This window comes from Peromyscus californicus, unplaced genomic scaffold (assembly GCF_007827085.1).
Source record: "Peromyscus californicus insignis strain IS unplaced genomic scaffold, ASM782708v3 Scaffold_3__1_contigs__length_106647218, whole genome shotgun sequence".
Lineage (NCBI taxonomy): Eukaryota > Metazoa > Chordata > Mammalia > Rodentia > Cricetidae > Peromyscus > Peromyscus californicus.
Genome location: NW_026294551.1, coordinates 67,747,922 through 67,771,984, shown reverse-complemented (window position 1 = coordinate 67,771,984; position 24,063 = coordinate 67,747,922). Strand labels below are relative to the sequence as shown.

The window sequence follows — 24,063 nt, the reverse complement described above, 5'->3', positions numbered from 1 at the left end:
CTCGATTTGTAGACCAGACTGGCCTTGAACTCACAGATCCACCTGCCTCTGCCTTCTGAGTGCTGGGATTAAAGGCGTACGCCACCACCACTGAACATTGGCTTTTGATCAAGATCTTTGATTTCTAATCTAGTAAAAGTATTCACCAGCATTTGAGTGGTAACAACTAGGACTTAAATGTTCATATACTGGGATGTTCTTAAACAAAAAGATCCAGACTTTTGATCTGCAGCTATCAGATTCATTTTAGTGAAATATCTCATCTATATTCTACTTTTTTAAAAAAATGATTTATTTACTTTATGTGCATTGATATTTTGCCTGCATGTATGTCTGTTGATGTCGGATCCCTGGAAGGTAGAGTTACAGGCAGTTGTAAACTGCCATGTCGGTGCTGGGAATTGAACCTAGGTCCTCTGGAAGAACAGCCAGTGCTCTTAACCACTGAGCCATCTCTCCGACCCCTATTCTACTTTTAATAACAAAAACATTGATCATTTCATTTCCTCAATTTTATGCTCATCAACAATTTGGGAAGTTAGGATTCCTTCAAGATCACAGAAGGTGAAATAATTTGTTGAAGATTAAAAAACACACACATGGAAGAGGTAAATGGACACCAGCCAGTCTCAAAACTCAGTTCCTTGTCCTCTGTGGGACCAGGCCTGGATACTCTCTGTCAGGCTTTGTCTTGGGCTAGTTATCTTTGGCTCCCGTGACTTTCACTGTATGCTTTGGACACTTCATCTGGAAGGGATGTTAAAGGAACTCTAGGCTTTGGAGTTACACTGCTTAGGAGAACCATGGCAGGGTTTCGAGAGCTTTCCAAGGTGAGGGTGAGGCCCCTTCCCATTTTCTGCCCTGTAAGTACCCCAGTCTCCTATACTAGACCCCTCCTTTGAAGGCTTTTCTCCTCAACAAAAATCTACATGGCTGCCAGTCATCTGACATCATCTCCTCATCTGTCTCTCCTTTTCATCAACCCCCACACCAGGGAAGTCTCTTCTACCAGAGACTTCTTTATTGCTCTGGAGATTTTGACCCACTCAAGGATGTCTTCTCTGTCACTGGGATGTCAGAGTACAACAGACCAAATCCTTGCCAGGATGTATGTTTTCCTTGTACAGACAGTCCTCATGGTTGAGCCATTAAAGCAAGACACATTCACTCTTCTCTCGTCATAGACTCTTGTTACTGTTCCCTAGAATTGGAGGAAACGAAGAAGGCTCTCACTTCAAATTTCTGAAGTAGAAAAACAGAATCCATGTTCTGTTTAAAGAATATGTTTCCTGCTTGCTTGGGTGGAGACACATTGTTCTAGTTGATTCAATGGGTAGAAGTCATTCACCGATTCAGACTTATTGGCCACTTATCAATCCAAGAGACATCCCGAGAAAACCCAGCCTCACCTGTCTGGGCAGAGTTAAGGGTGGAGGGTCGGTAGAAAGTGCTGAAGATGTTCCTGAAATAGATATTGATAGCTTCCATCATGACATTCATTGTTCTGGACTGGGTTCCAGCCTGGCTGGGAAAGGGTTGTGACCCTCAGAGCCCCGAAGAGGATACACTCTGCTTGTCATCTTCTCCAAAGGATGCAGTCACTGCCAGGGTTGTGACAACCCCCTTTGGTTTCAGCATGTTGCAATGAAGTAAGACAGAAGACAATTACTAGTGGCAGTACCATCTTGACTGAAGTGCCAATCTGTCCTGCAATCTTACATCATGGTGCCTCTCAAAGACATTACTTCTTTTTATGATGCTCGTAAAGATGCATATGCTGGATGAAATGAACCAGCCTTCTTGGTTATTTGCCTCCCAAGTAGGAAAAAAAGGCAATGGAAAATATTGGTATACTTCTGAAAGGGATTACTTTCCTATTTATTGATAGTTTAGAAAAGGAAATAATGGGGTGAAACTTCCTTCTTTTTTTCTAGAGTTAATAGAAAAACAGATCTCTCTCTCTCTCTCTCTCTCTCTCTCTCTCTCTCTCTCTCTCTCTGTCACACACACACACACACACACACACACACACACACACACACACACACACACACACACACACACATTTTCCATGGGAGCCTTTGCCATGAAGGGTCTTGCAGGTGCTAGGAAATTCCAGCAGAGGGCAGAGTGGAGTTATTTATTTCTGAAACCAATGGGATCCCTGGAGCAGTTGGTGTCCCCACCTGGCTTCTAGGATAAGCTGCAGCTTTGGAGGTGAATTGAAGTCATCTGCTCCTCCATGCCCCTTTCCAAGTTTCACACTATGTATGAAAACCAGTCTGTACTGGAGAAGAGCTTCAAAACCGGTAAGGTATTCTCTGCACGGACATCAGATTTCCATATACTGAAACATCCATTTTATACCTGTAATCCCAGGGCAAAGGGCCCTTTGTGCTCAGCCTAAAGGGGAAATTGGGAAAGCCTTGCTCTGTTCATTGGGGTCACCTGAAAGCTTTGGCCTAAATTATCTAGTTCAAATTTCTTTCTTCCTTCCTTCCTTCCTTCCTTCCTTCCTTCCTTCCTTCCTTCCTTTGAGTTTTGATTAAAAGTGGTACAAGAGGAAAAGCAAATTTGCAAATTTTCTGAAGAAGAGAAGCAACAGGAGTTGTGTAGGTCAGTGCAACTGTGCATAAATCTACATGCTTGCATGGAGGCCTGAGAAATCAAAACGATGGCAAGCTTTAAGTTGTGCAAAGATCCTCAGTGTAAACACAGATTCATAGCAGGTAGAGCCAGGGAGAGTTCAGATACTGTCCCATTCTCTTCACAGTGCATTCAGAGAGACCAAAGCTTGGACATCCACCCAAGAACATTCTGTGTATTAACCGTGGGCTTGATTCAGGTTGTCTCTTTGCTTATAGTCTGAAGGGTTTCAGTGACATTCCCCAGTATGTCTCAAAGATGTGAGCCCATTGCTTTGCTGAATTGGCCACCAGACAGCTCACAATGGACCATTCCAAAATGATGACACGGGGACCTAGGAGCCCAGTTGAGACTGGGCAAATAGTTCAGTGATTTCTCTGTCTTAGGGTGATTCCAGATGCTTCCCATGGAGACCATTTTGGAAGGTGCTGGGTGGTTCTGTGTTCAGCACAGATTCTGATGTGTCCTGGTGCCTCCTGTGGTCACCCCATTCACCTGGTCTTGAGTCAGTCTGAGCACAGTAAGGAGAGGGCTCCATTGATTATTTTCTGTTACAAATATCTGTTACCTAAATAAAGGGGATAAAGTGCCACTGGAAAGGACTGATTGCAGCCTCTCCTAAGATGCACAGCCCTGGAGTGACGAGATTCCTCCTCTTGTGCTGAGGAAGATGCTCACAGCTCCACACGCTGGCATCTTCATACTGAACTCTGGCTATACAAGGCCATCTTCACTTTTCCCCACTTCGAACATTTTTCCGGTGGGAAAGGACAAACCTCAGATGAGAGTCGCCCACTCACGGGGCTCCCACTGCTCAAGATTTCCTGTAAACAAAGGTCCTGTGCCCCCTTACCCAGAGTTGAAATGTAGATTGTCTTTTTGGATCTCACAGTCCAAGAGGAGGCAAGGCACGGACCGGTTGACCTTGAACCTGGCGGGATACCAGCAGTTCAGTCTCATCCCTCTGGCTGCACAGTGCATCTTTACTCAGAACTCATGGTCTTTGTCTTGGCTTCCTCTGTTTTAGACCCATCTAGGCATTAGCTTCGATGCCACAGGGGAGAGCGGAAAACTCCCCAGGGAAAGTGCATGGCAGGGGGCAGGTAGGCATCATCTCATCATTCCACTTCTCCATCCTGCCCCTGAGCTCCCTAGCTGATTGTCAGCGATCGATCTCCATCCTACCTCTAACTCTGACCCAAGGCCAAGACAGTAAAGTGCTAGGACAGAAGTGCCACGCCTGTGCCCTAGCCACAGGCTGCAGGACTGGGACAGGCTTTGTGCCATGGGTAGGATGGTTCTGTGCATATCCAGACCTGTCAGCGGGACTCCTTCTTCCAACTCAGTTCATCTCAGTCCCTGTCTCTTCCCCTGGAGTGCCCTGGCTAGTCTGGGACCCTTCTGGCACTTCAGAGTTAGAAGGAAAGAGAAATATTTGTCTAACTTTCCTACATGTTAAAGCTGTGCAAAGCATCTTAAAAAAAAAAGACTTATAAAAATATAATGGGGTCATTCCCCCAAGCTTCCCATGTTATGATATATGAAATGTCAAAATATAATGAGTGGACTTTCTAAATATCATTGTCTCTTCCCACCTGTAAACAGAATGGGCAGCAGCAGCAGCAGCAGCAGCAGCAGCAGCAGTATCGGTGGCTTCCCTTTCACATCTTCAAACTGGATTCCTGCCTGGCATTTGGGGCCTGTTTCAGCCAGACCCACCTTTCCCATAATGCGCCTACTTGCAGTTCCAAAGAGACTCTCCAAAAAAATAGACATTTGGAAAAAAGTTCATGGGTTTACACTCAGTCTCTCCCCATATTGTTTCTCAAGATTATTACTTTTTTTTAAACAATAAAAAAGATTGCATATTGGTAATACAACGAGAAGACCATGGCGGCCGTAGAGCTGGCACTGAGTTGGGCTGGCGCTGAAGCGCAGAAGCAAGAGGGGCAAGCTTGGTGCCCTGTGGGGGGGTTCCTGGGTTCTCCATCCCCAGGCTTCTGCAATGGTCCTTCTCCTCAGTCACTTCCTGCTGTTGGTCCACCTTTATCCATCTCCACGACCCATGCCTCTGTCATGTGACCCCCTCGAAGCAGAGTCGGAATGGCTTTTTGGCATGTGTCCACCGGGGTCAGTTTGAAGACAGACATGGCATTTGTAAGGGTGTGATGTGGGCACATACCACAGCAAGCTTATTAGTGACTGTTTCTACTCTGGGAAAAGTTGTCCATCACTTTGGGGATTTTAAAAGTTTAAGCAGTTACTAGGCTGATTTAAGAGACGCGTCTTTTGTTCTTGTGGGATTTGCATTAACGTTAAGCATGGTTATATGTCATATATTACACTGCTTTCCTGCTCTGGGGCAGGCGGCACTGACCTCCAAACAGGAGGACCCCCCCCCCCAATCAAACCAATGGACTTGAATTTTGAAAGCTGTGATTCCCCAATCCCCCTCCCTCACCCCCACCCCACCCCTCATGGTCCTCAGTTGCTGTATTTGAAAAGCACCCCCCAACTCATGCCCTCGGAGGCTAGATGAATATTGCCATACCCTGGAAGTATCCACCCCTGTGGTCTCTATTGCACTTGGTGGAGGGAGATGGGTGTGCACTCTCCCTCTCTCCCTCCTCCCCTGGCTCCCAGCCTCGGTGCTCCTCCCACCACCCTCTCCCAACCCCCCACCCCACCCCAGAGCCTTCACTTGTTGTGGACATCCTCCCTTCGGACGATCTTGTAGATGATCCAGTAGAACATGTTGAAGATGAGGAAGGCCATGGGGAACCCAATGCGCGATATCTTGTCGATCTTCTTGGCTCTCTGGATGAAGAGTTTCCGCATCTCCTCCGGGGACTTGGACGGTGCAGGAGGGGGGTTGGTGGTGTTGTTGTTGTTGGCACCCTTGACAGAGATGCCATCCTTGGCCTGCAGACAGGCTGGCCCCATCCCATAGGCGGAGAAGTTGAAGCGGCCTTCTCCACCCTCATCATCCTGAAACAGATTCAGCATGGGGCTCTACTTAAAATAAGACACGGGCTGGGCACCCTCCCTGCAAGGCACTCCCCTGGGGGACCAGGCCATGCCATCTGATCCTCCCTGTCTCTTAGGCTTTGTGTTCCCAGTTGCTGGAGGCAGTCTGGCTGGCTGGGGAGTTCAGCCAAGTAGAGGGGCGCCACTCGCATGCTGAAACAGATGCAAGCCAGGGGATGGGAATGGGTACAGATTCTGAGGCCCGAACTCCACACCAGGCTGTGGGGCTTTGTCATTTACTGACTTGTGACCTCATACTGGTAACTTCCTTCCTGGTGCCTGAGAATGATTTCAAGGTTTCTTCTCAAGGCTTTTTAACCACTGGAGACTTCACTGAGTAGGTGGCTCCAAGCTGGCCTGGGTTTGGGTTTAGAGTTTTGGAGAGCGGTTTGCAGACATCCCCTGCTTTGCCTCTGTTGCATCCTTCCTATCTTCCCCACCCCGTGATGGCCCGGGAAGGAGCAGAAAGCTCCTGGCTTTCCCATGTTATGAGTCAGGGAAGCCATGGCTTCTTCCTGCCTCAAGTTCCCACGCCATCACCTCTAATAGTCTTCTGATTTCCATAAGCTTGTCACAGGCTCTTTGTCATTCAGCTCCAACTTACCTTTCCAACCCCACCCCACTTCCCATGTGATCTGTACCCCTGCTGGCTTTCTTGGCCTTCTCCGCCTTCGTAAAATGTTTGATCCCGGATCCTAGTGGTTCAGCCCTTTCCCAGCCAGCTCCATCATGCCCTGGTCAGTCCCCTTCACCTGCAGTTCCACAACAGGACCAAAGGCCAAGGTGTTTGTTTTGTTTTCTGTGTGTATGTGTGCTCACAGGTGTGTGGGTACATGTGTGCATGTGTGTGGGACATGTGGAGGCCAAAAGTTGATGTCAGGTATCTTCCTGGATTCCTGTCCTTCTTTGTTGAGACCAGGTCTCTCAGTTGAACCCAGAGCTCGCCAGTTCAGCTAGTCTCGTGCTGGCTGGCTTGCTCCTGGGATTCCGTGTCTGCCTCCCTTGAGCTGAGATCACAGTCAGGTTACCCCACTTGCCTGGCACTTCTGGTTCTCACGCTTAAGCCAGAAGCACTTTAGTGGCTGAACCATGTCCCCAGGCCAAGGCCAGTGTTTCAGCTGCAGCTGAGCCACCAATTCAGTGTGTGGTGCTGGCAAGGTCCACCAGCTCACATTGCCCTCCTGGATACCAAAAACTTCCAGGAAAGGAATTCTGTCTTGCTTTTCCCCCAAAAGACAGTGCCAACGAGAATAAGAAATGTAATACAGGATCTAATACCCTGGTCTTCCCATGCCTCTGCCACCCTTGGGCATGCCGCCATCTGGCTGACCTGGACGTCTCAGTCTTCCCGCCTCAGTATACCAAATGCTGGGATTATGGGTGTGTGCAACTATGCCTTGTTCTACTAAGAACTTTCTAGCAGGCTGCTGCTGACCTCAGGATAATTAAATTCTTCCAGTGCTTAAGAAGGCCTCAGATTCCCTGGCGTGTGTCCACCTGTTCCGTCTCCCTTCATGCCATTTTCTGTGTGACATTATTCTTCAGTCACCCTGAAACATTTCCTCACGTTTGAGGATGTTGGGCTGAATTCCTCTTTGGTTCAGTTCAAGTTATTCTCTCTGCTTTGCCTCTGCCTCCAAAAATGGGAGCCCTGGCCTCCCACTTAGGTGCCCCTTGAGCGCCCAAAGACAGGCTAGCTGTCATGGAGAGTGCCCTGTGAGTGACCCTGAGGAGAAGCTCCGATTCCACTGGGTTCTAATTCCTTTGCTAACCTTGCCCCTCCCATTAGATCAGCAGTTCTCAACTTGTGGGCCTTGACCCCTTTGGGGGGTGGTTGGAAGGAGGATGACCTTTGCACAGGGGTCGCCTAAGATCACCAGAAAACACAGATATTTACATTAGGATTCATAACAGTAGCAAAACTACAGTTATGAAGGAGCAACAAAAATCATTTTGTGCTTGCGGGGTCCCCACAACATGAGGGACTGTATTAAAGGGTCATGGCATCAGGAGGTTGACAACCACTGCCCTAGAGAGTAAGCTTTGGGAACAAGCAGCTGTGGTGCAGCCTGTCGACCCAGTGTTTGGAAGCAGAAGCAAGAGGATCAAGAGTTCAAGATCGGCTGAGCCACACAGACGGAGGTCAGCTTGACGTACACAAGGCCCTGTCCCCCAAACCAGCAACACCCAGCTCACAAAATGCACCCTGAAACAAGCGCTGAACAGACAGACATGTTCTTTTGGTGCAGAGGCCCAAAACCTAGCAATATTATTACTTCAGTAAATGGAATCTTCACCAGTCCCAGCCTCCTTAATTGTTTTTCTTAGACTTATTTTGTGTGCATGGATGTTTTTCCTGCGTGTGTTTATGTTCTAAGTGTAGGCTAGTGCCTTCAGAGGCCAGGAGAGTGACAGGTATCCTGGACCTGGAGTTACAGACAGTTATGGGCTACCATTGTGGGTGCTGAGAATCAGACCTGGGTCCTCTACAAGATTAGCAAGTGCTCCTCAATGTCTGAGGGAGCTCTCCAGCCCACCCAGCCTCCTTTGACATATTTTCTTCTCTTCATTCCTTTGGTTTATCTAAGTGGGGTTGCATTCTGCATCAGACACATGACTAATGACCGGGAAATGTTCCGTGAGTGCATCTGGCTCAGCATTCACCGTGGAAGAAAGAGAACGTGGGTCACATACTGAGGGCAGACAGGTGCAAAGCCAACACTGGAAGGTGGTGGAGGCTTCACACCAAGGCCAAGAAGAGGAATGTGGGAGCCAGCACATTCCTGGACCCAGGGGCTGGCAAGGGACCTGGGACTTCATCACATCTAAATGTAGCTGAAGTTTTTCTGTGTCCCGTTTGGTCCTCAGCCACTCAGACCCAAGTAAACACATGGAGGCTTATATTGATTAAAACTGTTTGGTCATTAGCTCAGGCTTTCCACTGATTAGCTCTTACATTTATACTTAGCCCATTTCTGTTCATCTATGTGTTGCCATGTTTTTCATGCCTTTACCTGTGTGCCATTATATGCTGCTCCCTGGATTGCGGGCTGGCATCTCCTGACCCAGCCTTCCTCTTCCCAGAATTCTCCTTGTCTGCTTATCCCACCTATACTTCCTGCCTGGCTACTGGCCAGTCAGTGTTTTATTAAATCAGTGTACAAAAGCATTATCCCACCGCATCTAAACATAAACTTGCCCTTACTGTTAGGAGGCAGAGAATAGAGACTGTTGCTTTCCCTTTTTTATGGCTGTTTTCACCACACAACACAGCCCCAGTGCTGACAGCGTGGTAATGGACGACACAGAAGTGTAAATGGTCTCTACACGTCTGCAGCTCTAACTCAGAACTAACGCAGCTAGCGCTGAGCATCGCTGATGCTCTAAGAAAGCAGTCAGGCTGGAGAGATGGCTCAGCACTCAAGAACACTGGCTGTTCTTGCAGAGGACCTGGGTTTGGTTCCCAGCTCCCACATGGTGGCTCACAACTGTCTCTAACTCCAGTTTTAGAGCCATTTTTTTTGTCTCCTTTGGCACTGGGCACATACATCCACACAGACAAATATTTATAGACATAAAATAAAAATAAACTTTAAAAAGATTTAAAAATGAATAAAGAAGGTATGGGCTGATAAGATGGCTCAGTGGGTAAGCCTGGAAAACCTGGGAATCCCCAGGACTCACACAATAGAAGGAGAGAACAGATTCTTACAAGTTGTTCTCTGATCACTGTATTTCTGCATATGTAGACATTCATGGACATTTGTGAGTGTGTGTACACACACACACAGACACACACAGACACACACAGAGTATTCAAGGCCAGCCTGGGCTACATGAGACTGTCTCTAAAAGCAAATAAAGAAAAGGAAAAACTTGGAGTGACATTTGCAGTAAGTGAGTAGTAAGTACGTCGTGTACATAATTAACCGTCTCTAGACACAGAGGAGTACCACCACAACATAAATCCCTACCATATATAACAGACTCTCTTGGTATGGGAAACACCATATTAGCTTTCCCAGACATTGTCGGAGATTCATGCTCCACCTTCCTTATCTGTTACTCATTGGCAGGGGAAGAGGTTTGGCTCCATCTAGATAGACAGCGGCCCCTTGTATCCTGGAGAAAGGAAATGCCTGAGGAATGACGGGCAAAGGCTTGCTATTCTGACTACAACCAGCAGATGACAGGACAAGCATGTTCATCTGCCTGGAGATGCTTGGGGATGGAGCAAGAAACTGGGACATAGACTGTGGAACCCACCCGAGGGATCTGGAGCATCTGCTGTGTCTGGGCCCCACAGAAGCTTCCTGAGGACCCTTCTAAAGAGGTGGGCTAGGGACTTGGAAGACTGGATGCTTTCTGCCCAGCAAATGAGGTAGCCTTTGAAAACATGAAAAAACAGTGGGTGTTGGGGAGCCTGGCCCAGATCACTGGCCGAAAGAAATCCAGCCCAGAGCTAGTTCCTTGCCACTCACCAGCAAGAGCTCCAAAACCTGCTCAGGCTTATTACTCAAGGGAGGTTTCCGCAGCCCAAATCTGCAGGACTTCAGTGCAAGCCACACCCAGATGCCAAAGGGAGGTCTTCCGTAGTGTGGGCCCAAGTAACCGACATTGGTCTCATTTATTTATTTATTTATTTATTTGTTTGTTTGTTTATCTATCTATCTATCTATTTATTCATTCATTCATTTATTTATTTATTGGTCTTATTTATTTATTTATTTATTGGTTTTTCAATATAGGGTTTCTCTATGAAGTAGTCCTAGCTGTCCTGGAACTCTCTCTGTAGACCAGGCTGGCCTTGAACTCACAGAGATCCAATTGCTTCTGCCTCCTGAGTGCTGGGATTAAAGGTGTGTGTCTCCACGATCCAGCTCAGCCTGTGTTCCTAACCACTGTACCAGCTCTCCAGTTCCTCTCTTCCTTTATCCCTTTCTCCCCCTTTCTATTTCTCCCCTCCCTCCCTTCCTTCCCTTTTTTTTCTTTCTTTTCTTGTAGCCAAGGCTAGCCTTGATATCTCTACCTCAACAGTGATGTTATTGGGCTTACTTACAGGGCTGGGTGAAGGGTTACTCACAGGAGCATGGGGGCCTCCAAAGCAGCCACAGGGGGAAGTCTTCGCCCAGTCTGGATGATGGCTTCCCCATGGCTGCCTAGAGGATTTCCCTCCTTCAGTTAACTTTTCCTAGCTTTTAACCTTGAGCTTTTGATCTTCCTGCCTCAGCTTTCAGAGTGCTGGGATTACAGTGGAAATCACTGCACCTCATTTTATCTCAGATTTTTTTTTTTTTTTGAGAAAAGATCTCATGTAGCTCAAGTTTCCCCTTGAACTTGATATAGCAAAGGATGGCTTTGAACTTCTGATTCTCCTCCCTCTACCTCCAAGTGCTGGGGCTACAGATGTGCTTTCATGTCTGGATTTATGCAGTGTGAGGTATGGAATGGGGGGAGGGGCTTCGCAAATGCTAGGTGAGCACTCTACTCCAGGCTCCCCCCCCCCCTTTTTTGTGACAGAGTCCCATGCTGTAGTCCAGGCTGACCTTGAACTCCCGATCCTCCGGCCTCTGCACATCATACCCAAGTACTGGAATTGCAAGTATGCACTACAGTGTCTACAGATGATTACTACTCCAAAGGAGGGACTTGGTGCCTAAAGGGCAGTAGGTAGGGCTAAGCCTTCTAGGAGGTTCCACCTAGCCTGCCAAATCTTTTCCAGTATAGACATAGAAAGACCTTGTTGTCTGGACCCGCCCTAGAAGATCGTCCTATGGTAGAGTTAATTGAATCATGTTGCCAGTGTTTAAATAACATACTAGTGGGGAGCCGTGTGTGTGTGTGTGTGTGTGTGTGTGTGTGTGTGTGTGTGTGTGTGTGATAGTTTTCATCCTTGACGCTGGTGTGGCAGGGACAAAGTTGAAAGCTTCCTTGGAACCTCTGACTTCACCCTCAGCACAGTCTCCCACCAAGCCAGTCTTTGTAGATGATGAAGAAATGGAGCCCAGAGCCAGGCCGGCTTGACGTCACATTGCAGAAAACCAACAGCAGGCCTGCCCCAGCCTGCCCTGTCTGCAGGATGAAGCTGGTTATCGTCTTGACTACGGGCATTTGCTTCTTGATGTCACATGATCCCTACAGCACCGATGCTGTGGTTAAGAGAGGCTCTTGATAGCCAACTAGGTCATTATTCACAAGGGGAAAAGTCAAGCTTTTCAGGATCCCTCACACTTGCCTTGCCCATGGGGACAGCCCAATGAAGCAAGGGTCACCGGACTGCTCAGAGATCTTCCTCTGTCCACCGGATGCTCCTCCCTAGGCCACGCCCCAAAGGCCTACCTTGTGATGTCGCCGCTTCCTCCTAAATCGCAGCAGCTCCTTGTGTTGCCGAGACACGAAGTTCACCGCTGCATATTCCAGCAGAGCCGAGAACACGAAGAGCAGGCACACAGCCATCCAAATGTCAATGGCTTTCACATAGGACACCTGGTGTGAGGATGGGAGAGAGCACAGGGAGGTGAGCGGAGAGGATAATGTTCTGAAATATTGCAGCTTGTAAGTTTTAAGCCATACACCGTTCTGAACAATGTGATGAACTCTTGCATCATACTCCTCCATCCTGCTAGTAACATACGCTGTCCTTTCCCAAGTGTATCCACTCTGTATACACTGCAGACGTCTACCAATCACTGAGTAGGCATGCGCATTATCAGATTGACTGTGGCCAAAGCACAAGTATTATTTACTTAATAATGGCTCCAAAGTGCAAAACAGACAAGCAGGGAATTTGGATATGACAAGAAAAGCTACAAAAGCCTCTTTTTTGTTTGTTTTTTGTTTTTGTTTTTTGAGACAGGGTTTCTCTGTGTAGCCCTGCGCCTTTCCTGGAACTCACTCTGTAGCCCAGGCTGGTCTTGAACTCACAGAGGTGCACCTGGCTCTGCCTCCGGAGTGCTGGGCTTAAAGGCGTGCGCCACCACCGCCCGGCTTACAAGGCTTCGAAGTTCTCAATTTAATACGGAAAGAAAAATATCCTTTGCTGATATTGCTAAGATCTACATCAGCAACAAATTTTTATTTAAAGAAATTTTTAACCTTATTATTATTATTATTATTATTATTATTATTATTATTTTTGGTTTTTCGAGACAGGGTTTCTCTGTGTAGCTTTGTGCCTTTCCTGGAACTCACTTGGTAGCCCAGGCTGGCCTCGAACTCACAACGATCCGCCTGGCTCTGCCTCCCGAGTGCTGGGATTAAAGGCGTGCGCCACCACCGCCCGGCTTATTTTTTATTTTACATACTTAAAAAAAAATTTTAAATATGTAAAATTTTATTTGCATATAGGTATTTTGCCTGTGTGTATGTCTATGCATGCAGTTCCTGAAGAGGCCAGAGAGGGCACAGGATCCTTTGGGACTGCAGTTATAGATAGTTATGCGCTACCCTGTGGGTGCTGAGGATTGAACCTGGGTCCTCTGGAAAAACAGCCAGTGCTATTAACCACTGAGCCATCTCTCCAGCCTAAGAATGCATTTTTTCAAAAAAAGATTTTTTGTTTTTTGGTTTTTCGAGACAGGGTTTCTCTGTGTAGTTTTGCACCTTTCCTGGAACTCGCTTTGGAGACCGGGCTGGCCTCGAACTCACAGAGATCCGCCTGCCTCTGCCTCCTGAGTGCTGGGATTAAAGGTGTGCACCACCACCGCCCAGCTTGTTTTTAGATTATATGTCTCTGTGTATATTTGCATGTGAATGTAGCATATGAGGAGACCAGATGGGGTCACCAGATCCTCTGGAGCTGGAGTTTATATAGATAGTTGTGAGCTGCCCAGTGTGATGCTGGGAACTGCACTTGGGTCCTCTGCAAGAGCAGCAAGCACTCCTAACCACGGAGCCATCTTTTCAGCTCCGCAGCAGAACACACTTGTCTACACAGTTATGGTGTGTATAGGAAAAGAACACGGCACACAGGGTTTGGTACCACTGTCGTTCTATGCAGTGGCTAGAGGAAGAGTATAGCGGAGTGTCCCTAGAATATGACCCCTGTGGATAAGAAGAGATTGTTGTGCCAGGCGTTGTGGTGCACGCCTTTAATCCCAGCACTCGGGAGGCAGGGCCAGGCGGATCTCTGTGAGTTCAAAAAGCGATTGTTGTATTGAGTGTGGATGGGACATCGCTGATCTTCAGTAACTTTCCCCACTGCCACTGCTCCTCAGCTGGGGTATTTGGATGGAAGGAGCAGAGGAAGCTAGGAAAAGCATATTGAACAAGCTGGGCAGAATGTCAGGGAAAAGAGATGATGCTTACGAGAGAAGGGATAAGAGGAGGATGGTGCACCTCCATCGCTTCCGTTTGTGGAGTGGAGCATAGCATGTAAGTCTGAGAGGATGCTGGACTGAGCGTTAGCGCGAGAGGAGGCTGTTGGTAAACAGCACTGTCAGGACCCCGGGAAACTGTCCCTTCACAGAATCATTGAGCGCACTGGCAGAAATTGCTACAGTCACGTGACCTAGAGCTCTGTTAACTACCAAAGGCTCATAGCAATCCTGTGAGAATTTATTCAAGAAAAGCAGTTGATGGCTGAGAGATGACTCAGCAGGAGAAAGGGCACTTGCTGACAAGCCTGATGACCTGAGTTCAAACCCCAGGACCCATGTGGTGGAAGTAAAGAACCAACTCCCCTAAGTTGCTCTCTGACCCCCCCCCCACAGACTCTGTTGCTTATATGTGCCCCCTCACACCCCCAAATGAAGAAAAAAGTAACAACAACAACAACAACAGCAGCAGCTGGATTTTGGAGAGAATAGCAAGTTCATAGCATTGTTTTAAAACTGTTGAAAACTGGTGTCAAAGCTTCTCTACTTCCCCAACCCTGAAGATCAACATGTTTCTGTGGCTTTTCTGTTCTGAACATTCCAGAATTTCTTTATGAAATAATATTAGCAGCATGTGTCCTTCCGTGACTGGTTTCTCCCACTTATAATACGTTTGCGGTTTATCTTACTGTTGCATTCAACAACAGCAGTTTATTTGCATTTATTTATTTTTAAAGATTAATTTTATATTTATTTGTGTGTATGTGTGTGCATTTGTACGTGTAGACGCACATGTGCGCAGGGTCCAGAAGATGTCATCAGTTCCCCCTAGAGCTGGAGTTACAGGTGGTTGTGCACTGCCCTACCTGGGTGCTGGGAACCCAATGGCGGTCCTCAAGCAAGAGAAGCAAATGCTCTTAACCGCTGAGCTGTCTCTCTAGCCCCAGCAGTTTATTGTTATGCCTTAATAATATTCTATGTATGGATACATCGCACTGTTTTTGTTCATTGGATGGTGGATATCAATCATCTCCATCTTTTGGGGGAATAAAGAGTGATGCTATAGAGTGGCTGTATGCATGAATTCATTTCCCCTGGGGCTTCGGGCGCTTTAACTTGCTCTGCTCCTATCCTAACCCTCCAGACCACAGCAGCCTTGACAATCAGCAGCCGGAAAAGCACAGTAATAACCAACCACCAGGCAGCCACTGGAGAGGGCAGAGGAGCCACTTCAAACCGGTTCCCTGGGCCCTGCCCTCCTCCTTTGACCTCCTTAGCTGTTCACTTAGAACTACTCACAGGCTGCCTTTATTTGACCTGATTTGGAGGGGGCCCAGTGGGAACAGTTTTCATTTGTATCTTTTTAATCGGGGGGACATTTGTTGAAAACAATTAGTGGCAATTGCTATCAGAGGCACTGAGGCAAAACGACAGGTTAATCAAAAAACTAAAGAGGGGACTGGGGACGGACATAGCTCAGTAGTGGGGCACTTGCCTGGCAAGCTCAAGGGCCTGGGTTCAAGATTTTGCAATGTTAAATGAAAAGTTCAGGAAAGTGAGCTGTGTCATGAGATGCCACAGCAGACTAGTCTGAGAGGGCTCACAGAGGACCCAGGCCTCCCTGAGCCCTGAGCAGGAAGTAAAGGCTGAGGCCAAGCTGTAAAGTGCCTGACTAATACTGACTCTAACAGACTCTCTCAGGAAGAGATGGGGATGCGCATAGGATCTGGACATTCCCTAAAAATCTGTGTGGTTTTTTGCGTGGCCACTAGGCTGAGTGAGCCAGACTTCAATGGTTGACATAACCAAGAAGACAGGGTTCACAAAAACAGTTCAGACAGAGTTAAGAACAGACATCAACAACAAGTCCTTAGGGGGTAGAACCTGAGTTCCAAAAATTGCCCTGTTGTATTATGTAATATGAGCAATTTATAAGATGTGCAAACAAACAAACAAAACAAAACAAAAAATAACTCTCCCACCAGAAAAATGACCCAGTTACAGGAAAACAAGGTGGGTCAAAGGGGTGGCACCTGAGGACACCAGATCTCAGACGTAACAGAGACTTAATTATTTTATTTTATTTTTAGTTACATGTATATATTATGTCTGTGTATAGGTATGTGCACAAGAGACTAGAGACATTGGATCTTCTGGGGTTGGATTCCTAGGAGATTGTGTTGTGGGAACGGGGAACTAAACTCAGGTCCTCTGTAGGAGCAGCGAGTGCTTTTAATCTCTAAGCCATCTCTCTAGTCCCTTTATTTTATTATTTTTAAAGACAGGATATTATATAGCTGGCCTTGAACTTGCTGTGTAGCTGAGGATGACTTAGAACTCCTGATGCTCCTGTCTCTGCATCCTAAGGGTATGTGTGCCACTATCACACTGGGTAGACAAAGACATTGAATTAGTTAATTCAATTAGCTTAAATATATTCAAGCAATTGAAAGAAACTGAGTATAGGAGTCTGAGCATGGTGACACACACTTGTATTCCCAGAACTAAGGAGGCTGAGGGTGGAGAATCGCCCATGTGTTTGAGGCCAGCTTGGGCTACAGAGTGGATTCTGTCTCAAATAAAACAAAAACAACACAAAGAAACTAAAGGAAAATTTGAGAACATTCTCTCACCAAACAGAACACATTAATAAAAAGATAAAAATGATAAGAGAACCAAATGAAAACTCTGACGTTGAAAGTAAATAATGAAGATGAGAATTTCACTGGAGGAGACAACAGTGAATCTGAAGAGGCAGAAGAAAGATCCAGAGAACGTGGAGCAGAACCAGCAACTTGAGATCATGAGTCTGAGGGACAGAAAGAGGGAAGAGGAGCGGAGCCACAGAGACTCATAGGAAACACCAAAGCCACCAACACATGGTGACCAGGGCCATAGAAGAGACAAAAAGGTAGAATAATTGACCAATTATCTACCCTATGCCTATCATCTATTTATTAATCATCTATCAACCTATTAATAACCTATCATCTATTTATATATCATTGATCTTTTATAACTTCTTCCAACTGTCTACTTACCATCTATCTATCTGTCTGTCTCTCTATCTATCTGTCTAGCATCTATTTACCTATCCAATTTATCTTCTATCCTATCTCTATCATATATGTATTTATGTATCTATCATCTATAGACCTATCTAATGTATAGTCTGTCTCCCTCTCTCTTCTATCTATCTATCTATCTATCTATCTATCTATCTATCTATCTATCTATCTATCTATCATCTATCTATCTATCTGTCTATCTATCGTCTGTCTTCTGTCTATCTGTTCTTGTTTCTTTATTGTTGCTGTGACAAATGCTCTGACTGAAAGCTACTATGGCTGACACTTTCAGTTCACATTTCATTATTGAGGGAAATCAGGGTGGGAACTCAGAGAGGTTCTTGAAGCAGAAACCATGGAAGAATCATGCTTGCTCTCTGCTCACTTGTGCTCAGCTAGCATTCTTATAATTTATTTATTTCTATTTTATGTGCATTAGTGTTTTGCTTGCATGTATGTCTGTGTGAGGATGTCGGATCCCCTGGAACTGGACTTACAGTTGTGAGCTGCCATGTGGGTACTGGGGATTGAACCCAGGTTCTCTGGAAGAGCAGCCAGTGCTCTTAACCTCTAAGCCATCTCTCCAGGCCCTAGCATTCTTATATAGTTCAGGACCACCTACATAGGGATGGTACTGCCCACAGTGGGCTGAACTTTTCTACATCAATTAACAGTTAAGACAATCCATCCATAGACATGCCCACAGGCCAATATGATCCATGCATCCCTCAGTTGAAATACCCTTAGATGACTCTAGGCTGTATCAAGTTGACAGTTAATGCTAGCTAGGAGTGTATGTATGTATATAAGTATGTATGTATGTATGCGTGTGTATGTATATATTTATGTCTGCATATATGTCATTTAATATATCTTATCTTGTTTACATGTAGCATCTATCTATGCTATGTGTCTATTTATATATTTCTATCTCTGTATATAAATAAAACAAATGTGGCTAAGTACTAATAATTGGTGAATGCAGGTAAAGGTCATGGAATACATCTTGGATATTCTTTCAGTGTCCCTGTGCTACATCAGAGGTAATGTGTGGTCCTGACTGGAAACAGTGAAGACACTGTGTATCACCAGCACAGGTGTGGCATGAATAGCAGAATACAATGCTGTGTTTGGTGCTGGTGGACAGAGTGGGAAGTGCCTTGGACAGTTAGAGTGAATGCAGCAGAAGTTGGGCCTGGCGTTAGGGAAAAGCAGAACAGGATGAAGCAGCAGCAATGGACATCAGTGGGGAGCAGCATGGTACTTCACAGGAGGGTGTCAAGGAGTAGGGGCATGGCAGTACTGTTATTCCTCGCTAGGAAGATGTGGAGGGACAGCAGTGTAGGGGACAGAACACTATGTTTAGTGTTAAGGGTGAATTAAGCAGAGTCTGTGTTGAGTCTGGTGGGAGGACCGATGAGCTAGAATGCTGAGTCAGGCGAGCACGGACTAGCTTAGCAACCTGGAACTCCACACACCCTTCCCCAAACAATGCATCTAGCAACCTAGGGCCCCCACCTACATCATGTTGCATGCCCAGCATTATCCAACTGTGGGCAATGGATAATGGTCATGAAGAACTTCCCTTTTGTGGATAGTTCCTATTCAAATATCCTTCTGGATGTATCTGCGTACAGGAAGGAGGGGGCTGCTCCAGTCTGAATTGGTTTGGGAAGCATGAGCAGTGAGGCATACTGCGTCTTCTGAACAAACTTGTAGGGAGAATTCTCCATTTACCGTATTTTGTTGCTGTTCTTTGTTTTGAGACAGGGGCTCACTATGTAGTCCTGTGTAGTTGGGAATTCATTATGTAGACCAGGTTGGCCTGAACTCAGAGATCTACTTGCCTCTGCTTGCCAAGTGCTGGGATTAAAGACATGTGCCGCCACACCCTGACCCTTATTTACTGCTTATACCTATGCATAATTGGGTGTGCATAAGATTAAAATCAGATGCATCATGGGAAAGAGCATCCACAATAAAGCGTATATAACTCAAATCTGTCAATCACAACAGAGAGCCACCCAGATCATACTCTTTAGCCATCAGTCCCTCCTTCTTTCAGGCTCCATAAAATTAAGTCCCAAACAGTAAGCATACCCTTGAGTTCTCTCTTGCTCTGGTGGCCTGCTGCTGTCTTTAGCAGGATGCCTGATTCATACTCTTCATTTTTTGTTTTGTTTTTGTTTTTTGAGACAGGTTTTCTCTGTGTAGCTTTGGAGCCTTTCCTGGAACTTACTCTGTAGCCCAGGTTGGCCTCAAACTCATGGAGATCTGCCTGCCTCTGCCTCCCGAGTGCTGGGATCAGAGGCATGCGCCACCACTGCCTGGCTCTGATTTATACTCTTGATTTGCTCATGAATAAAGTTTTCTTGCTATTTTGCAAACTGTATGCATCTTCCCTCACTCCCCAATTCTTTGAATAAGATGCCAAGAACCTAGAAACTGTGGTCCAGGCAGCAACTTCTGGAAACAATGCCATACGCAGTATGTATATACATGGTGACATACACTATATGTTCTCCATGTCTTAGGCATGGATGAAGGATGCTGGATTCTTCTCTGTTCTGGGGTTCAGTACTCCTCAATGGTGCTACTCACCTTGGGTAGGGAGGCTCGGGAGCCAGAACTCTGTGTGGTCATGGTGAGCACAGTGGTGATGCCCAGTCCCACACGAGCTGGTGCAGCATCCATGTTGATCCAGAAGGAGATCCAGGACAGGATGACAATGAGCAGACTGGGAATGTACATCTGGATCAGGTAGTAGCCCATCTGCCGCTCCAGGTGGAATCGGGCCTCAATGCAGGTGAATTTACCTGCAAGGAATGACAGCAAAGGAGCCATGGAACATGCTAGAGAGTGGCAGTGGTATTAGGGTCATCTTGACTGGAGTTCTGGTCCAGCCCCAGGCCATCTATGCTCATAAACAAGGGCTTGACTTGTTCTTTGCCTCAGTTTCCTCACCTAGGGTAAATGAGGTAACACAGTTGACCCTCCATATCCATGGGTTCTATACCCATGGTTTTAGCCAAGTGCAAGTAGAAATGTTCAGGAGTTCATCTCTCCTGAACACATACAGGCTTTGTTCCTGTCCTCACACCCCAGACAACAGGTGAACATCTGTCCACACAGCATTTACACTGAGTTAGGTATTGTCAGTCATCCTGAGATGACGTATGCAGAAGGGTGTGTGTATGTCACATACAAACACTGCCCCCCTCTGCCAAGGGGACTTGAGCATATTTGGCATCTTTGCATCTTGGTATCTGAGGGGGTCCTGGAGACAACCTCCTGGGAATACTAAAGGATGACAAAAATTAAAAAAAAATAAAAAACATACTTCATATGGTTACTCTTTTTTTTTTTTTCCAAGACAGGGTCCCTCTGCGTAGCTTTTGGAGCATGTCCTGGAACTTGCTCTGTAGACCTGGCTGACCTCGAACACACAGAGATCCACCTGCCTCTGCCTCCTACGTGCTGAGTTAAAGACGTGCACCACTACCACCTGGTTTGGTTACTCTTTTTTAAAAATTACATGTATTTATTCATTTGTGGTGTGTGAATGCATGCACAAGTGGACATGTCATACCCTGGTCCTTGTGTGGAGGCCAGAGAACAACTTGTGAGAGTGAGTTCATTCTTCCACCATTTGGGTCCTGAGGATCAACCTATGGTTGTCAGGCTTGGCGGCAAGCACCGTTACCCTAGGAGTCCCCTTGCCAGCCCTTACGTAGAAGCTCTTACGGTTTTTGTGGGGTGAAATGTGCTTATGAAGAACTATGACAGTCCTCACATGTCGTGAACGCTCAGCAGCATCATTTGCCACCACCACCATGACCATTATCCCCATCATAATTATCACCGCCACTATCATTTCTGTCACCATTGTCATTGCAACATCATTACCATTATCATCATTGCCACCATCACTGGGATCAGCATCATTACCATCTTCATCATCACCATCATTTTAATTATCTTCACCATCATTTGGGTTCTCCCTTCACCCACCATGGTTCACCGAGAATGGGCTGATTTCTAATGGTTACTAGTTACCAGTTAGAACCATGGCCTCCCAGCTCCCTCTTGCTTGGGTCCAAAGCAAGCACTTTGCTTCTGCACTATCAGAAACACAAGTTTCTGTGTGGCAGGGCCCACCCTGCATCAACCAACTCCCCCTCCTTGCCTCAGCAGTAGGACCCCTTGCCCAGAATAAAGAGTGTTTACTAGCTTCCCTGCTAATTAGGTGTGGCCCAAGCTTAGGTGAACATCCCCAGGACTCACAGAAAGGACATCTCAGTGGCATTTTTTGTTTTGTTTTGTTGTTGTTGTTTTAAACCTATTCCGTTAACCACCAGGTAATAAACACGGAGCATGCAGTTCTGCAGCTAAACGGTGTCTGAAACGACCTGAGGTCCCGGAGAGCACGGTGGCCACTTGCACCCACCTGTGTTATAATGCTTGGTGCAGTATCTCAGGTCCTTCTCCTCTTTCAGGATAAACTGAGGCAGGGTCAGTCCATCTGCCACCTGCACGGCTCCCTGCTCCTGCCACTCAAAGATGAGGTCATTCATGGTGTATCCAACTGGGAGGGATTGGAAGAAGGAACGGGTCAGCAGGTCTCCGCGATATCCTTAGGGTCGGGGGTTGGGTGAAGCCCCAGACCGTGGTGGAGGTCAGGGAACTCCATTGCCTTCTCTTCTCTACCCGCCTCGTAAAGGAGGTGAAACTTGGTAAATTGTAGAAATTTATTCCCCAGCCCTCCCACCTAGGTTTGTCCTGGGGCTCCACCCCTCACCCCATGATGAAGGGTGATTGACACCAACACTTCTTGCACATGCCACCTCTCGAAAACGTCCCCCTTTGTTCCCCACAGGTTTTCCTCTGGGGAGTGAATCTACCACATGCATATGTTGGAAATGGTGGCCTAGTCGAGGCAATCAGATTTCTGCTCCAGGACCAGCTCCTTTTTTATTTTCTTGAGACATGGTCTCGTGTAGCCTAGGCTAGGCTCAAACTCACTATGTAGTTAGATCTGTCTTCAAACTCACAATCCTTCTGTCTCAGCCTCTTGTGGCATACACTGTGTAGCTATTTCCTACCTTGTGTGTGTGGTGTGACATGTGTATGTTCCGGTGTCTTCCTCAATTGCTGTCTGTGTCATTTATTTTTAGAAAATATCTTATTGTTATTTTAAAATGTGTGTGTGTGTGTGTGTGTGTGTGTGTGTGTGTGTGTGTGTGTGTGTGTGATGTCACATGTGTGCAGATGGCCTCAGAGGCCAGTGGTGCCAAATTTTCCTGGAGCTTGATTTTCAGGTGGTTGTGAGCTGACCAGTGTGGGAGCTGGAAACTGAATTTGGGTCTTCTGCAAGAGCAGTATGTGTTCTTCTTTTAAAAATGTTTTATTTATTTTTATTTCATGTGGATTGGTGTTTTGCCTGCATGTATGTCTATGTGAAGGTGTCAGATCCCCAGAAACTGGAGTTACAGACAGTTGTGAGCTGCCATTTAGGTGCTGGGAATCCAGATCCTCTGGAAGAGTAGCCAGTGCTCTTAAGCGCTGAGCTATCTCTCCAGCCTTGCAGTATGAGCTCTTAACCACTGAGTCATCTCTCCAGCAACCACCTTATTTTTTGAGACAAGGTCTCTCACTAAACACGGGACTTGTTGATTCAGATGGGTTGGCTGGCCAGTGAATTCCAGAGATCTTCCTATCTCTGCACTTCTGGCCATGCTGGGCTTTGACATGGGGCTGGGGATCCAAACTCAGGTTCTGATGCTTGTGTGGCAGGCACTTGCCTGGCTGAGCCTTTCTCCTGGCCCTGTTTCTGCTTCCACCAAAACACTCCACTGGTTCCCCTTTGCTAGAGTGACCTGTGCGGTCAGTTGTCTACCTCAAGTGAGCATCCTCAGACATGATTTCTCTAGACTATTTCCCTTCATTCCTAGCAGGCACATTCACAAGGGACTTGGCATATTGCTTCCTCCTGGGAGGATGCAGCTGATGACAAAGTCTGCGCCCCAGTGAGACAGAGCAGGGTGAGTTATATTTCTAATGTGTATTCTCCAAGGAAACCCTCTACTTGGCACTTGGAGTCATAAAAGTACTCTCCCGGGATTCAGTGATTAGGGAATTTCTGCCTGGCAATGGGTAAATAGGAGCCTGGCTCCTTTAAAAAAAAAATGATTCGGGCAAGGGACTCACAGCTTTCCAGTTGCATGATACATGTCTGTACATCCATCGGGAAGTTCTTCAGGTCCATGGGGCAGGCCAGCGTCAGGGTGATCCTGAGAAGAGAAGGGACTGGGCTGACACGGGCACCACATTCAGGGAGTCTGTGTCTCCAGGCTTTTGCCAGTTGAAATCATTGTTTCATGTAGGGACCAGAGACCAGGGGACCAGTGCTTATAGAATAAGCGTGTGCACATTTCCAAATTCCTGGGATGGTAGAGGAGGCTCCGTGATGGAAAGGAGGTGTCCCAAAGCCATCAGTCAGAGGGACTTCTACATTTCTCTGGAACTTTCTTGGATGCTAGTGATTGCTTTTTAGCAGATTGCTGGGGTGCCGGGTGTTGCCCCTATGCCAACTCTTCCCTTAGGGAGATCCCAGGTTTTCCAGAGTCCCCAGACTCAGGTACTCCTATGCTTCAGCAGTAAGTGTTGAGCATGGCTCTTGGCTGCTTCTGTTCACACACTGGGCCTGTCGAAAGCAAGCCCAGAGCCCCCACCCACTGTTGGCTGTTCCCACACCGCTGACTCACATCTGTGGCTTCAGGCAGGGGCAGGTGTAAAGCAGTGGGTCAGTTATTTGTTTTGGGGTGTTCAACCCTTATAAAGGCTTCAGCCCCAGAGCCAGAGGGAGCCCTTCTGTAACACCTCAGGCTGGTTGTTGAGTCCAGATGGAGTTGGCTGTGGGACTGGCTGGCGTGCTCCCTGTTGTCTGGAAGCCAGGCCCACTTCTTGAGGTACCCAGTTGGAGATGTCTCCATTGAACATAGCTACCG

At 46.8% G+C, this 24,063-nt stretch overlaps 1 protein-coding gene across 2 annotated transcripts in view; it reads right to left on the bottom strand.

The window, feature by feature from the left end:
- Positions 1-5,132: 5,132 nt before the first annotated feature.
- Positions 5,133-24,063, bottom strand: part of Glra1 (glycine receptor alpha 1) — an 89,020-nt gene continuing 70,089 nt past the window's right edge. Inside the window, exons 5-9 of one of the 2 annotated variants that reach the window (XM_052757643.1) lie at positions 23,264-23,346; positions 21,504-21,641; positions 19,658-19,872; positions 12,013-12,159; positions 5,133-5,658 (exon numbers count right to left, since the gene is read on the bottom strand). In XM_052757643.1, the coding sequence (XP_052613603.1) occupies positions 5,344-5,658; positions 12,013-12,159; positions 19,658-19,872; positions 21,504-21,641; positions 23,264-23,346 (898 nt within the window). In that variant the 3' untranslated portion in view covers positions 5,133-5,343. The remainder of the gene's footprint in view (positions 5,659-12,012; positions 12,160-19,657; positions 19,873-21,503; positions 21,642-23,263; positions 23,347-24,063) is intronic. The other variant, XM_052757644.1, reaches the window with a different exon arrangement.